At 27.6% G+C, this 17,471-nt stretch overlaps 1 protein-coding gene across 2 annotated transcripts; it reads left to right on the top strand.

Moving 5' to 3' along the window:
- The first annotated feature begins 986 nt into the window (after window positions 1-986).
- On the top strand, window positions 987-12,340 carry LOC130956107 (PI-PLC X domain-containing protein At5g67130-like). 2 transcript variants are annotated; one of them, XM_057883138.1, is made up of 8 exons: window positions 987-1,165; window positions 1,276-1,344; window positions 1,454-1,714; window positions 7,103-7,201; window positions 10,077-10,380; window positions 10,739-10,962; window positions 11,534-11,620; window positions 11,776-12,337. In XM_057883138.1, the coding sequence occupies exons 1-8, from the start codon at window positions 1,160-1,162 to the stop codon at window positions 11,959-11,961; spliced, it is 1,236 nt and encodes a 411-aa protein (XP_057739121.1). In that variant the 5' UTR covers window positions 987-1,159; the 3' UTR covers window positions 11,962-12,337. The 2 variants fall into 2 exon arrangements, with proteins under 2 accessions (XP_057739121.1, XP_057739122.1); XM_057883139.1 differs by lacking the exon at window positions 7,103-7,201 and having other exon boundaries at window positions 11,776-12,340.
- Window positions 12,341-17,471: the final 5,131 nt, after the last annotated feature.

Below are 17,471 nucleotides of genomic sequence, written 5' to 3'. Positions count from 1 at the left end.
CTAACCTCAACAGTCTTGAATTTTTCTAGAAGCCCCTAAAATTGAATCCAAATAGAAAAAGAACTAATTTTCTTATAGTCCTAAGAGTCAGTATTTATCCTCTTCTTTCATGCTCTTTGGATTCGAATTTGAATTTTCTTCCTTTTTTGGGTTTATGATACAAATGAAAGTGTAATGATGATAGAATGAGAGAAAGATAAGATGAATAAAAAGAGTGGAAGACGGAGAAAAAGTTGTAAGAAATGGATTTGAATGAAAAAAGAATTTGAAAGAATAAGAAGAGAATTAGAGAATTATGATTTAAAAAAAAAAAGAAAAAGAAAATTTCTTAGAGGCATAACAAAAACCTAATAGAACAATTGAAAAATCATATTTCTTGGGAGATATACATGTACTAAATTTTAGTTAAAGTAATTTTTAAATGTAAATCAAATTGATTCCTAAATTATCTAACTTATATTACATTAGTCTTTAACTTATTTTTTTTGTCTTCCTTTATCCTTTGATCTATATCGATGTCTATAGTAAAAAAAAATAAATAAATAATAAATAAAAAATTATTCATATAGAAAATAGGTCAAAGAAATAACACAAAAAAAAAGTTAAAAATGTAGGTTCAATTTAATTAATCAAAACAATTTAAGAACCAATGTAACTTACACATAATATTAAAAAGAATAATTCGAGCATTTATTTTTAATTAATTATTTTTTATAAGGTGATTAATTTTAATAAAATAATCGTCGTCCAATCACATGTATTTTTTAGATAACTATTTAATACAATTAATGTAAAAGAATTATTTTTGTTTGGATGACGTTACCTAATTTTTTTTTTTTTTTTGGTGACTGATGACGTTACCTAATTAGGTTATACTAACACAGGATCAAAATTAAATTAATTAATTATAATTATTATTGAAACACCGAAGATAAATAATTAAAAGAGCAAGCATATGTTAGTTAGCACTTAGCGCCAGACGGAGAAGGGTTGAGTTATAGCTATTTGCTAACGCCTTAAAGGCAAATAAAGCTGCTGCAAAATCGTTCTAACGTCTTTGTTCACACCTCACACTCGCACCCTCTTTTCAAATTCATAACTACTGAAACAGATACATAATCCATAACGCTTTGTCTTTCTTCTAACACCTCGACAAATCATGAAGGTATCTAATTCTTTCTATTCTACATTTTTTCCTTCCTTTTTCGATCTCTGTTTTCCTTTGTTCCAAAAAAGAGAGGATTCAGTTTCCTCGACTCTGTTTTTCTTTTACAGAAGCCAACTCTGGCAACAACAATTGTAGCTATTATTTTCCTTCTTCTTCATTCCTCGCTCGCTCTCAAGGTACATCTTATTTATTTTATTTGTGTTTGATTACTTTGTCTTTTGTTTCTTCTATATTGTAATAAACCTCACTTAATTGCGTTGAACTCTGAAACAAAACGTTGAACAGGAAGCGCAAACATGCGTGGCAAACAGAAACTGCGACTCAGGTTTACATTGCGAAACGTGTGTGGCAAACGGAAACTTGCGACCACGGTGCACTCGAATCCAACCAACTAACCCGACTTCAAAGGTGAAGGGATTGCCGTTCAACCATTATTCATGGCTCACGACTCATAATTCATTTGCGATGTTGGGTCAGAAATCGGCCACTGGCGCCCTCATTCTCTCTCCGACCAATCAGCAAGATACCATCACCGATCAGCTTAATGTATGTTCTCTGTTCTCCAATTCTCTTTCAAATCCTTCTTTTTTTTTTCTCCAAAAGTTAAAATATAAAAAAAAAATTAATTTTGATGTACTTGTCACTGTATGTATCCGTGGATTCAATTATGTAAGGCCATATGGGTACATTTATTGTACGAATGATCATAAAAAGCAGATATAATTGCACAACTACAACTGTATAAAACACTTTACAAGTACATTAGAATTAAACTAAAAAAAAATGGTAGTTAGAAAATAAAAATAGGAAAAGTCCTTGAAACTTTAAGCTGTTGTGTTATGAACTTGTGATTATTTCTCGTTTCTGTCATTATGTTATTGTTATGTCTACTTCCCCATAAAGCTAAGCTTCTGTATTCTTCCTGCTCAATGAAACTCAAGGTCCCCACACGTTACCATGAGAACATATAATACTTTCAATAAGACATTTTCAAGTGTTGCAAACCATCTCCCGGTTTTCACATTATTACCTTTGTATAAAGATCTCTTTAAAAAATAATTGCCTTTATATGTTGTACGATTAATCACTAAAATGGTATTTTAAAAATGATCAATTTTAAAGGAACAATAATTGTATGTATTCCTTAAAACAAAGTCAAATATCAAAGCATAAATAATTTTTCAAGGCCTTTAAATGACTTTTGATCTCTTAATATTATTTTTGATACAAAATTTTTTAGGTATCATTTTAATAGTTTGCTTACATGTTGTATACATTAGGATTTTTACGCACATTTCATTGACATTTTTTTAAATTAATTGTTATCACACATGATATCATTGATTTGTTATATCTGACCAATGTATAATGGGAACTGAATAAAAAAGTCCTAGTATGGTTGTTAGGTTGCTGATTAGTGCAATGCATGTGGGAAATTTTGATGAAAGACAATGATGCAATAACTAAAGTACTAATTAAACAACTGGGTATTCTTTACATGCTTGAAAAGTTCAAGTAATTAGTATTTTAATCAGGTTAGTTATGGACATTGTATTACTTTATTCATCATTTCGTAGAATGTTTGGAGTATTTTATTGGTTGGTTAAGAATGGTTAAGCACGCCAAGGAAGAAGAATACTAGAACTAGTAATATAAGTTTCTAGGAAGTATTTAGAATACAAAAAGTTTTAATTATTTTCTCATTCTTTATAGTTTAAACAAATTTAAAATTAGATCTTTATATTTTTTTCTTTTCAATTAGATCTTTATATTTTTTTCTTTTTAAAAATATATAATCAAAAATCTAATTAAGTTAGTAACTGTCGATATTTTTAATTTGCAAATGAATATTCTATTAATTTTAATATTTTTTATATTATCAAAAACTTAATTATAAATTAAAAATAGTATAAAAATCTAATTAAAAAAATATATAAGAATTTAATTATAAATTTAGTAAAATAATAAAGACTAATAAAAAATTAAACTAATAAAAAATTTATAAGAACATGAACATAGTAATATAAAAGGGCTAGGTGTATAATACTACTAGAAAATTGGTAATTACTGACTTAAAAAAAAATCTTATTAACAAATGAAATCCGTAAATAACATAAACTTTTGTCCAAAAGAATTAACGAATGTGTAAATAAATTCGTCGAAAATAACTTATTTTCTGGTAGTATAAATATCTCTAAAAAAACTGCATCGAAAAAAATGTAATATAAATAGCTTAATACAGTTGTAGTTGAAACTTTAAAGAAAAAACTTATAGTGTATACTCTTGCACATTAAATAAATACTTTCATCTAACAGTATAGATGATGAAGATTGCTACCTCCTTTAAATGACATTTTTTATAATATAAGATCAAATATGAATAAGCTAATGAAAGAGAATTATCCCTCGTTAAATATAAACTATTTCTCATAAATAAAGCATGGTATTACATCTTATGTTTATATTTTGGTGATTACTTATATAAAGACGTCTATTTTATTTTTTATTAAAGATTTTTTTTATATTATGTTTTAATTGGTTTTTCTATAATTTATTTGGTGTTCTTCATTACATATTATTAAATTTTTCAAAAAGTTTTATTTTCAAAAACAATAAAAAATATTTAATTTAGACTAAAACAAAAAAGGTAATAGATTAACTATTAGATTTTTTTTAAATTATTTATATACAAAAATATATCACATATATATATATATATATATATATAAAACAAGTTCAAGCCTCTTAAAATTTTTACAAATAAAAAATAATTAATTTATATTCTACAATATATAAAACAATTACTATATTATTATTATATTATAGATTAAAATTCACAAATTTAAATTTTGTTTTCATTTTTAATATAAGCATTAGAAATAAATACATTTTTTATAACGAAATGTAGTGTAACAAAATATATATAATATTAATTAGTTTTTAAAAAATTATGAAAAAATAATTTTTTTCTAATAAAATGTTATTAGAAAATTAACATTATAAAAGCTAATTTCAACTAATATGATATAATAGGTTATTAAATATATTTAATACAAAACACATTGAATATAAATTTTTATTGAGTTTAAATTTTAATAATTTTTAATTGAATTTCCAATATTTTTATTTTAAAGAGTTAGAATATTTTAACGTCATCTTTTTTGTATCTTTTTAATTGAGTCTTTGATTTTTTAAATTATAAATCTTATTTATAATTAAGAGTAATGTTTTAACACTATCGATTAGTCACACATATAAAAATACCAGAATAATTCTATTGTCATAATTATAATCTAATTTTATAAGCAATACAATACAATAAAACTATATATAAGTAATATAACTAAATTTATCTACATCTATAATCACATTTCATAAATAATATAATCAAATTATATTTATGTTTATAATTAAAATATGAATAAAAATACAAAAAATTATCATGATGGTTAATTTTTTTCGTTCATAATTTTTTTTTATTATTTTGGTTGTGAAAAGTTTAATTATTTTAATAATTAATTATTTTTTTAAAAAAGATAATTGAATAACACAAAAAATTCTTATTAAGAGTAATTTATTTATATATGATTAAAAAATAATTGAATAATTATATACGGTAAAAAATTAATATTATTAAAAGGTAAAATTAAAATTTATTTTAAAATTAAAAATAAAGTTTATTTAAAAATAAAATTAAAAATCATGCTTTTTTCTCTTTTCTAAAATTTATCTATGAGTAATTCTATAAATATTTTATGATTATTAAAAATATTAAACTCGTACTAAAATTTATTCTAATAAAATTTATTTTTATTCTACTAAACGTTAAATAAACTATTGAAAAGAATTTTGTTTTCTCTGTTAGAGGAGAATGATAAACTTTCATACTTCTATTATGTTATGACAATAATTTGGCCTGTTATTTTTTAATGTACAAAATAATAATAATAAACAAGTATGTCACAGTAAAAAAGGAAGTACGTCACCAAATAATTTATCATCCGAATTATATATGAATCAAATTAATAATATGAAGGCTAACACTACAAAAATCAATAACAAGGTTAAGGACTTATAAAACCTTTCTTAGGCTCACAAAAAAAAACGTTTATATTTGTGTGATATATAAAACAATTATCATATTATTATTATTACATTATATATATATATATATATATATATATATATATATATATATATATATATATAAAAGCAAAAAAAGTCCAACTATTTTAAAGTAAAATTTTCTTTTAATATTTGGTTAAATGTTCTTGTATTTAGTACTTTTTTTTGGCACTTCCTCTTAGTTAAAAATATAATCATTATAATTTTTTAGTTATTATTGTTAGGGGCGTTTATAGATTGGATATGGCTGAAATTTCGATCCAATCCGCACTAAACTTATTAAATCAAATTCGATAGTCGCACTTTTTTATGTTTGGATCAGATATCAAATATATCCATAAAATAAAAAATTTTATTTTTATAAAAAAAGTCAATAGTTTTTTTTGTTTATTTTTTTAAATATATTTACTTCTATCTGATTAGAGTGTAGATCTGATTCGATCTAATCCGATCATCTTACAGATCAGATCATATCCACAAATTACAGATCAGATACAGATAAATACTATGGATTTATGGATATGATCTAATCTATGAACACCCCTAACTACTACTATAGGTTCATTGTTACAAAAAAAATACTTTTTTTTATTATAAACCATTATTAGATCTTAAATACCATTAAAATAACTTAATTGTCAACAAAGAGATAATACTTATTAGTCTCTGAAATTATGTTCGTATTTTAATCTAATTTCAAAAATTTCAATTTACTCAATTTAGTCTCCCAACTTAATAGTTATGACTCACATTAATTTTTTGTCACAGTCTCACAAAATCGTTAATGACATGCTGAGATGGACTAACGACTGCTACATTATACGTTCTAGCGACTATTTGATATGACAATTGAAATTTTTTTACTTGATTTTTTTTCAACTAAACACTTAAAACCCTAATATGAGTCACGATACCTAAGTTAAAAAATCAAATTAAGTAAATTGAAACTATAAAATTCATATTAAAGCTCGAATAAAACTTCAAAACAGAACTTTAACTTATGTAGTGATCAGTTTAAATGAGAATAAAATAAATCAAAATTTAACATAATTTTTATCAATGTTTTCAAATTCGAAATTTCTATACCAAAATTAACTATGATTTCTCTTTAAATTAAAAATTTAATAAAATAGTAACTTTAATTATCTTAACCAATGTCCTAATTAATTACTTTTATGTCTTAAAAAAATTGTATACGAGAAAAAAATAATTAATTTGTCTATTTTAGAAAATTGTTATTTTACTAAAATAAAAGAAACTATTTTTTTAGAATTTTTTAAGAACTAATTAATATTATATATATTTTGTTATATTACATTTAGTTATAAAAATTTTATTTATTTCTAATGCTTATATTAAAAATGAAAAGAAAATTTAAATTAGTGAATTTTAATCTATAATATAATAATAATATAATAATTGTTTTATATATTGTACGAATATAAATTAATTATTTTTTATTTGTAAAACTTTTAAGAAACTTGAGCTTGTTATATATATATATATATATATATATATATATATATATATATATATATTTGATGAATGTAATATATTTTTTATATAAATAATTTTAAAAAATATCTAATAGTTAATCTATTACTTTTTTAGTTTTAGTTTAAATTAAATATTTTTTTATTATTTTTGAAAAAAAAAATTTTTGAGAAATTTATAATATGTAATAAAGAATACCGAATAAATTATATAAAAACCAATTAAAACAAAACATAAAAATATATTTAGCAAAAAATAAAATAGGCGTGTTTATTTGAGTCCCCACCTTATATTTTTACCGTATCTTTTTCACAGAATGGAGTACGAGGGTTGATGCTTGACCTGTATGACTTCCAGAGTGATATTTGGTTATGTCACTCGTTTGGTGGCAAATGCTATAACTACACAGCTTTTGTAAGTACCATTTTATTAATGACAAGTGGTTTACTTCTTGTTCTTGCAAATTCTATCATTAAGTACCAAATTAACTAATTATATTTTTAAAGATAGGTCAAACACTACAAATGTTTTCGAAAAATTTAGATAATGTGACAAAAATTCTCTTGATAACCAAAATAACAAAAGTATTTTAAAAAAATTTTAAAATACCACAACATAATTAAATATATGTATTATCAAAATAGTTATACTATATATCTAAAACTTTTTGGTAATGAGTTGGTCCAAATCCAATTTAATGAAGCATAAAATACGTGCTCCAATTATGTGAAACGGTTCTCGCATTTATCTCGTTTTTCTTCTCTTTTTTTGCATTTTTCTTTTTTTTTTGGGTTCTTTCTTTTTCTTTTTCGTGTGTTTTCTTCTCATCGTCGTTCTTTTATCGTTATTACTGTATTTTTTTATCCTTATTTTTTAGTGATTTTGTATCATTACATGTTTTTTTTCTTCTTTATTTGATTTTTTCTTGCTTGTTAAAAGAGTAAATAAAAAAGTAAAAAATTGGTTTATTTTGAATTTAAGGCCTGGGAAAAGCTTCAAAAGTTATTTTTGGACTTTTAACTTATAAAATGTTATATCAATAATGTTTGCTACAGTTTTTTAAATATGTTTTTAACTTCTCGAAAAATTATTTAAGAGTTTTTGAAAAAGTAAAAAAAATTGACTTCTCTCTTTTTTAAAAGTTATTTTACCATTCTTATTTATTAAACAAATTTAAAACAAGTCCTTCTATGATAACTTTCCAAATATAAAATAACTTAATTATTAAACAACTTTAAAATAAGTCTTTATATTTTAAGTTTTTTTTAAAAGAGCTTAATTATGTTATTTATCCAAACGGCCCTTAAATAAGGTAAACTTTTGGTCTTTGCCTTGTTTTGAATTGAGTTTATTGTGTGCCGTCATCATTAAGTAATTTCGGTGCATTCTATATTTGAATAATTTCGGTGCATTTTGGATTTAAATAAGATGCATTTTTTGTCTGAACTTGTTTTGAACTGAGTTTATTTATATGTTGTCATTGTCAAGTAATTATAGTACATTTTTTATTTAAATAAGGTGTACTTATAGTCTAAACTTATTTTAAACCGAGTTTATTTATATGTCGTTATCATTAAAGAATTTTGGTACATTTTGGATTTATACATACATATAAAAAAAAACAACGATAATAAACGAGAAAAATGAGGAAAAAGAAGAAAGAGAAGAAAAAACAGCAACAACTTCTTCTTCAAGTGTGTTAAAAGTCATCCCAACCCTTAGGACAAACAAACACAAAAAACACCAAAAACTTATAAGCACCATAGTACGACACAAAAAATAATTCTATATTACACCAAATTATGTTTCAAAATGTACCAAAACTACCATTAAATATAACATAAATAGATTCATCAAAAAAACAATTCAAAATTCTAACATTCTATTCAAATTTAAACCTTCAACTATGAATACTGATTTTTACAAAGAAAAATGAAATTATTCAATTCATATAGAAAACAACTATAAAAACATCAACTACTAATAAACTACATTAACGAGGTTTGAACCAAATCTCACCCACTTGATTCGTTTCAAAACAATAATCCAATTCGTCCTGACATTGTGAACTTGCATCATTCATTGTCTTCGAAAGCAAAATATCTGTTCACTTGCATCATTCATTGTCTTCGAAAGCGAAATATCTGTTCAAACTTAATTTCACAGCTTGATTTCAACAAAAAAAAGATCCAAATCTTCAAATCAGATCACAGGGCATTGATTGTGAACAAAGAAAACGCAGAGAATAAAGAGAACACAGAGAATGAAGAGAACGCAGAGAAGAAAGAGAGCGCAAAAAACGTTGAAAAAGTTTGAAAAAAAAATGAAATTTGCATAGGAAAAGCAGTTATATATAGTCGCGTGTTAAGTTAAAAGGTTGTTAGAGGTAGTGGTGCGTAGATGTGAATTAGGTTATAGCAACTTAGTTGGATTTGATTAGTTAAATGATTTGGATGTAGAGCTTTATTCTTATCAAAAATGCTTTAAAAATTAGATTTTGATATAATTAAAAGATAAAATCTATTTAACTATAAAATTTAGTGCTTGTTTGAGTGCTATTAAGTTGATACAAAAATATATTTTTTCAATGAAAAAAGATATTTTTATTTTTTAGCGTGTTTGATAAATTTCTAGTAGTAAAAGTAACAATATTAGAAAAATAAAAATATCTTTTTTGAGAAACTATAATTTATATGTTTTTTAAAAGGATCTTTTTTCTTAAAAAAGATATTTTTTCACATAATAAATAAACAATAAAGTACTTTTATATTGTTATACCCAAACATAATTTATAGATAAAAAGATTTTTTGTATGAGATATCCAAATATAAAATTATTTTTACTTTTCTATAAGATATTTTAAAAAAAGATAACTAAAAAGAAAAAAATCTTTTCTTAGAAGTTCACATAAACAAACTCTTAGCGATCTTACATCGAACGAAATTTTATTGCAGTTTTTTTTTTTGTAAATGCTGATTTTTTTTGAAAAAAAAAAGAAAAAAAAGAAGCTTGACATAATTTTTCTTAATGTTTTTCATTTTTTTTAGATACATTTTAAAAAATAGTTACTCAAATATTATTTTAAAAATTCTGATTATATGCACAAATCATTTGCCAAGTATAAGAATAGTTTGTTATTTATAAAAGATATTTTTTATTATTTTTGTTATATTTTTAAATTTTTTGAAATGTTTTGTTTTTTTATTTTTGATTTTGATTTAATTTAAATACTTTTGGCGGTGGCTAATTTTTTGTGATTTACTCTTAAAAAATGATAATTAATTTGCAGCAACCTGCGATCAATGTTCTCAAGGAGATTCAAGTATTTCTTGAGGCAAACCCATCAGAGATTGTTACTATCATAATTGAGGATTATGTTACTTCACCAAAAGGCCTAACAAAGGTTTTTGATGCTGCTGGACTAAAAAAATACTGGTTTCCGGTGTCTAGAATGCCCAAAAATGGTGGAGAGTGGCCAACCGTTGATGATATGGTGAACAAGAATCAGCGCTTAATCGTCTTCACCTCAAAATCCGCTAAGGAAGCTTCTGAAGGGATAGCCTACGAGTGGCGATATTTGGTCGAAAACCAATGTAAGTCATATTCTCCCAGAAAGGTTATATATACTATCCTTATATGAGTTATTCTAGCATAATTATGTTACAGTGACTATAATAATTATAAAATTTTAAAAAATATTATTTAAAAATATTATCAAAATATAAAAAAAAAGTAATTTTAATTTTAACAACACTTATATAATTACTATAATCACTATAACATAATCATACTAGAATTCATCTTTTTGTATACACTTCTTAAAAGAAAGATATATAAAAAAGTGTATAAAAAAAATGATGTAAATATCATTTATCAAATTCTATGTTTATCTTGGAAAAACAGAGTTCCAATTGGATTTGTAACACTAAATATTGATATTGGAATTCGCAGATGGAGATGGTGGAATGAAGGCTGGTATGTGCCCGAATCGCGCAGAATCGCCGTCGATGAACACGACATCAAGATCGCTAGTACTAGTGAACTTCTTCCGTGACCTTCCGGATGTTACCAAATCCTGCAAGGACAATTCTGCTCCTTTGCTAAACATGATCAACACTTGCTATGAAGCATCCGGGAAACGATGGCCTAATTTTATTGCTGTTGATTTCTACAAGGTATTGCAATTTTATAAGTCACTCAAAATTAGTGGAATGTCTATAGTGGGATGTTTTAGTCTTATATTGATCCTGTTTTGTAATTATTACTTCTATTTCAAAATAATTATCGTTTTTATTTTTTGGGATAATTGAAAACTTAATGTATCCAGACAAAAGACAAAAGTGATAGTATTTTGAAATGGATAGAGTGATTAATTAACCCATTTTATAAATCAGATCTCCTTTGATTTTAGACTATCCTAAATAACTTTACCCAATGAAATTAAAAAATGTAATTCTTGAAGTCTGAATTGATAACGACAACATAGAGAATATCATCAATGTAATAATTATGCTTTTGAAATAGAACAGGAGAAAATTGAAGGATTTTTCTTAAAATAGAGAATTCAATTCACTTTTTACATAATGTGTCATATGATTATTTTATCCCTTTGATGAATCTATCATTTTGATTGGGCTATTTCAAACTCCTTACATTAAACCCTTACATGTTATAATAAATTTGAGGTTTATTATTTTGATAAATAAAATAATTAGCTTGTATATATACTTTGATTGATGTTTTCAGAGAAGTGATGGAGGAGGAGCTCCACAAGTAGTAGATGTTGCTAATGGAAATCTAGTATGTGGTTGTGGAAACATAGCCACCTGCAAGGTATAAATATATATGCTAAAGCTATTATTATTATTATTATTATTATTATTATTATTATTATGTGTAGTACACGGCTGTTATAGTTTAATTTTCATTTCTTCTATTCATTTCCAAAGTTGCATATAAATAATAAATATTGACATTGTATTTTGCAGCCAAACATGACATTTGGAGTGTGCGAGTTACCTGAGGCTGATGTAGCTCCTCCCCGTGCAGCCGTGGGGGTAGCACCAACGCCACCACCTCCTCACACAAACTCTGCCTGTAATAATTGCAAGCCAATTGCTTTGTTGTGGTTGTTTGCCATGACTCTTCTTGTTTCCTTCCTTTTCTCATTGTGAACATTAATCCCTCTTTAATAATTCAGAAAAAAAAATTAAAGTAGTAGAGAAAAGGTCATTTAATTAGGAGAAACCATTTTTAGGAAATGGATGCTTTCAATTGGAAAATCCATCTGTTAAGTGTCAAATTTTACCATTATATCGAATTATTAATGATGAAAATTTACACCTGACATGGTCATGCAAATTTTACAACTTTAAATGTCTATTCTTCCATTTTCCGGATCATAACTAAATGGGTTTGAAGATATTAGTTAGGTTTTTCTTTTTTTTTAAAAAAAAAAAACTAAATGTTGTAAAAGCTTGATAGCATGTGGTGGGTTAACAACAATGCACATGAGTTGTCCATCGTCTCAGTAAAATTCCTTATTCATCCTTTGATGTATTTGTCAAATATTTAGGTTTATCTTCTATGATCTGTAAAAATCCTTTTATATGATGCGGTGATTTGAGCATTTATTAGCTTTGAACAAACTTAATCCATAACTTTCTATTTAAGATTTTAATTTTGCTTCCTAAAAGAAGGAATTGTCTGTCGTGCGGAAACTTGAACTTAGTTCTTAAAAGACCAAGACAGTAGATTTCAATTTAATGGCTCGTATTGGCATTGTATAAAAAGTATATAGCAAGTTTGACTTTGAAATCTATCTATCTATTAATATATAATTGGAGAGTAATAATAGTAGTATATAGTTTATTTATTTTCTCGTTTGAAATAAAAAATTCAACACAATAAGGTAGAGCATCAATGAAAAAGTACTATTCAGATAAAATAAACTAATTCTTAATCATCTTTGACAAAAATCATCAACACCCAAAAAATCAAATATCACTCCACTTTTTTGTAATTCTTAATCGACCTGTTGACTACTACTGCAATACCTGATTATTGATTACTGAAGATTCTGTCATTCCTTTTTAACTAAGTGCTCTAAATATTAACAATGAAACCAAACTTACTAATATTCTATCAATTCGACTACACGATAGACCTCCTAAACCACGTAAACTTACGGTCATTCAGTTCTATATCCATCAGTTCCATAATACTGACACACTAGCGCCTTTCCTTTCTTCCAACTGCACAATCTCATTGAAGACACCCATGTTATTTGTTTTCGAGTTTTATTTTATTGTATTGTATTGAACCTGGAGTTTTGCATAACATCCATATTAGCATTGCATTCTGCATTCTGCATATATATATATATATATATATATATATATATATATATATATAAGGTTGGGGGGAGCCGCGACGCGACAGCAGGTGGCTCAAAGAAAATGATAAATCGAACAGAGAGTCACGCAAGAGCGTGGCTAGAGGCATGCCCGTGGCACAAATCGCCCCACGCGACCGCGTTGCTGACGCGTCCGCGTCACCCACGCAGCCGCGTGACCTGGTAATCGACGTGAAAAGGGTGCGTAGCCGAAAGTTATGCTGGAATTGTGCTGGATTAGTGCTAGACACACAATCCCTACCACGCGAATGCGTGCCCCACGCGTCCGCGTCATATCCCAATGTTGGCCACTCACGCGATCGCATGACCCATGCGATCGCGTCACCCATATTTTGGCAAAATAAGATTTTTGAACAGAGAGTTGTGCGAGCACGAGGCTGCCCTCGCGCCAGTCGCATAAAACGAGTCACGCGTCCGCGTGATCGATGCGACCGCATCGATTAACTTAAAGCGTCCGCGTCGCTTGCGCCGCACAGCTTATCCAGATCAGCGCCAAAAATTTTATCTTTTCTCCCCCAATCCTAATTTTTCCTTCCCTCTTTCTTACTTACCTCTTCTTCCTTTCTTTCACTTCTCATTCTTCTTATCTTTCATTTTATTTAATTTATTTGCATACTTTCATTCATTACATTATTTTCATTGGTGTTAGAAATTTATTTGGGTCATTATTTTCTATATTTTTGTGAATTGTTTGACAATTATATATTACTTTTTAAAGGGTTGCTTGCATGTTCAATTTAATGCATTCAATAACTTATTTACCATGCATGCTAAGTGTTTGTGAAAATGCCCGTATGACATTATACACTGTTTTTCAGTATCTTTTATCCTACTACTCTGAATGCTTGCTTTTCACGAAACCCTTTTTCATAGCATATTCATTCAATATAATTGTCATTACAAACATGTTGCTAGTTTGAAAGACTTGGTACTCTAACTTGGACATTGAATGCTTGATCTATGCTAATCATGCCGTTGCCAGCATGCCAATAAACATCTTGCATTTAATTGTTATTACATGCACTTGCTATATTTCCATTGATGAACTTTTCACATGTAGTCATGACCATGTGTTAACGTCATTCTTCTTTATTGTGCATTGATTACCACCTTTCCCGCTCTCTTCCTTGCTCTAACCCTTAGCTTTCAAAGTTACTTTCTGTTTTCCTTTTCAGGATGGCCACCAAGAAGGGTAAAGAGAAAGCTACTCCCAAACTATCGGTAAGGAAAGGAACAAAAAGAGCTCCAGCTGAGAAACCACAACCCCCATCCACTTGCACATCTTAGCATGCACTGAGGACGGTGCAATCTTTAAGTGTGGGGAGGTCAATACCGATCTCCATGAGTTAGTTACCTTCTTCTCAACACCAATGTTTTATCTTCTTTGTTTGTTCATTGTTGCATTTGCATGATTGATTGCACATTTGTTTGATTTTTGCATATTTTACCACTTGGTTGAAGTAATATTTTCTTTTTCAAGAAACTTTTTATAGCATTTCACTAATCTGAATTAAAATTTTTTTTTGTTAAACTTGTTTGAAGAAATATTATACTGGAACATGGTTTAGAACTCGAACACACAGAACCTGTGAGATTTTTGAGCCTATTTGAATTGGTTGCATTTTACCAACCAATATTTTATTTTTGGTGTGTGTTGTTCTCTCTAAAATTATGATTTTTGTCTTGCTTAATTTTATATTTCCATGGTTTGATGTATGCATGCACTTATATAATTGAGGCCTTTGTTTCACTGAGCTTACATACCCATATGGCCTTAACCCTTCATTATCCCTTGCAAACCAATTTGAGCCTATTTTTATCCCTCTGTTCTTTATTTTTAGCACATCATTAACTCTAAGCGAAAAACAATAATGTCCTTAATTTGAATCTTTGGTTAGCTTAGATTAGTGAGAGTGCTCATGAATTAAGTGTGGGAAAATTGGGATTGAAAACTTTTGATTTGAGAATTGAGTATGTTAGAATTTTCTGAAAATGTGAAAGAAATGTTTAGGACATGTTCATGCATTCAATAATTTAATCATATTCATTGAAAAAAATAAAAGAAAAAAATATATATATAATAAAAAAGAGAAGAAAAGGAGAAAAAAAGAAGAAAAAAAGAGCAAATAAGAAAAAGGGGACAAAATGCCCCAAAGTAAGTGGTGAAAGCAATGCATATGTACTGTACATGAAATTAGAATGCATGAATATGTGAAAAATATGGTTAATGGATAGTTAGATGTGGTATTATGATTACATGGATTGTCTAAAGTTAGGTGAAAAGTTTAAGTTAATTAAGGATTCAGATTTTAGTCCACTTGGCCAAATACAATCCTACCTTGACCCTAACCCCATTACAACCCTTGAAAGACCTCTTGATATGTGTATTTATGCATTAAATTTTTGTTGATTGTTAGATGAAGAGGAAGTCTTAGAAAGCAAGATTAGTAGAGAATTGAGAGAATCAAACCTTAAACACATGAGTGATTAGAGTGTATACACTTCCAGTGAGAGTTCAATGCTTGATTCTATGTTCCCTGCTTTCATGAGCTATCTTCTTACAAGTTTACTTGTACTCTATTTTGTAATTTGAATTAGTGAAATCCAATTCATATTTGTTCTTGGAAGATTTATTTACTTTTAACCAAGTAGGTAGAAACATTTTGCATGTAGTTGCATTCATATAAGATAGGTTGCATTTCATACTCTCTTACTTTCCTCATTCACTTTTATAGCTTCTCTTGAGCTTAGCATGAGGACATGCTATTGTTTAAGTGTGGGGAGGTTGATAAACCACTATTTTATGGTTTATCTTGTGCTTAATTGAGTGGATTTTATCAACTCTTTACCCACTTATTCATACTATTTGCATGGTTTTACGTTTTCCTTCCTGATTTTGTGCTATGATTGAAAACATGTTTCTTTGGACTTATATTTGCTAATATTAATCCTCTCTTATTACCATTCGATGCCTTGATATGTGTGTTAAGTGATTTTAGAGATTACAGGGCAGGAATGACTTGGAGGATGGAAAGGGAGCATGCAAAAGTAGAAGGAATACAAGAAGTTGAAGAAATTGCTAAGCTGTCCAACCTGATCTCTTTGCACTCAAACGGTCATAACGTGAACTACAGAAGTCCAAATGATGTGGTTTCTGTTGCGTTGGAAAGCTAACATCTGGGGCTTCGCAACGATATATAATTTGCTATAGCTGCTTCGAAGTTAGGTGACGCGAACGCGTGAATGACGCGCCCGCATCGCATCTGCGAAATGCATCCCGTGCGAACGCGTGGACGACGCCTCCGCGTCACTTTCCTGCGACCTGAACGTAACAGAAATCCCTGGGAGCGATTTTTGGACTGTTTTTGACCCAGTTTTCAGCCCAAAACACACAGATTAGAGGCTATAAAGTGGGGGAATGCATCCATTCATAGTTAGGCTTTCATAATTCATAATTTTTAGTTTAGTTGTAGTTTTTAGAGAGAAAGGCTCTCTCCTCTCTCTTAGGAATTAGGATTAGGATTCCTCTTAAAGGATTTAGGATTTAGTATTTCAACTTACAATTTTTCTGCGCTCTAGGTTCAATATTCCTTTTACTTTATGTTTCTCTTCTACATTCATTTACTCTGATGCTTTCATTTGTATCTGATTTGTGTTACCCAATTGGCTTATGAACTTTTCATGTTAGGATTGATTTTCTTATTTAATACACATTATTGAGATGTTTTCAGATATATGATTTTAATTTAGCTTTCTACATTCTTGGCTTTGGTGGATTAATTGGTAACTCTTGAGTTATCAAACTCAGCAGTGGTTGAAATTGGCAGATTCTAATTGATCTAGATCGCTCTAAAGCTAGTCTTTCCACAGGGATTGACTAGGACTTGAGGATCAAACTAATTAGTTCACTTGACTTTCCTTTGCTTTAGCAAAGGTTAACTAAGTGGGATTAAAACCCAATTCTCATCACACCTGATAAGGATAACTAGGATAGGACTTCCAATTTCTCATATCTTGCCAAGAGTTTATTTTATAGTCATTTATTTATTTTTTCTTGTCAATTAAATTACTTGTTCAACCCTTTTTTAAAACCCCAAAATATACCTTTACATAACCAATAATAAGAACATACCTCCCTGCAATTCCTTGAGAAGACGACCCGAGGTTCAAATACTTCGGTTATCAATTTATTTAGGGGTTTGTTACTTGTGACAACCAAAACGTTTGTACGAAGGGATTTTCTGTTGGTTTAGAATCTATACTCACAAC

Source organism: Arachis stenosperma, chromosome 10 (assembly GCF_014773155.1).
Source record: "Arachis stenosperma cultivar V10309 chromosome 10, arast.V10309.gnm1.PFL2, whole genome shotgun sequence".
NCBI lineage: Eukaryota > Viridiplantae > Streptophyta > Magnoliopsida > Fabales > Fabaceae > Arachis > Arachis stenosperma.
Note: the sequence above shows the minus strand (reverse complement) of the source record. Positions and strands in the feature narration are given on the sequence as shown.

Excerpts from the sequence above, each read along its gene's own strand:
- LOC130956107 (XM_057883138.1), top strand. Across the intron at positions 10,963-11,533 it reads TTGCTGTTGATTTCTACAAG|AGAAGTGATGGAGGAGGAGC; the intron begins GTATTGCAATTT and ends TGATGTTTTCAG. Across the intron at positions 11,621-11,775 it reads GAAACATAGCCACCTGCAAG|CCAAACATGACATTTGGAGT; the intron begins GTATAAATATAT and ends TGTATTTTGCAG.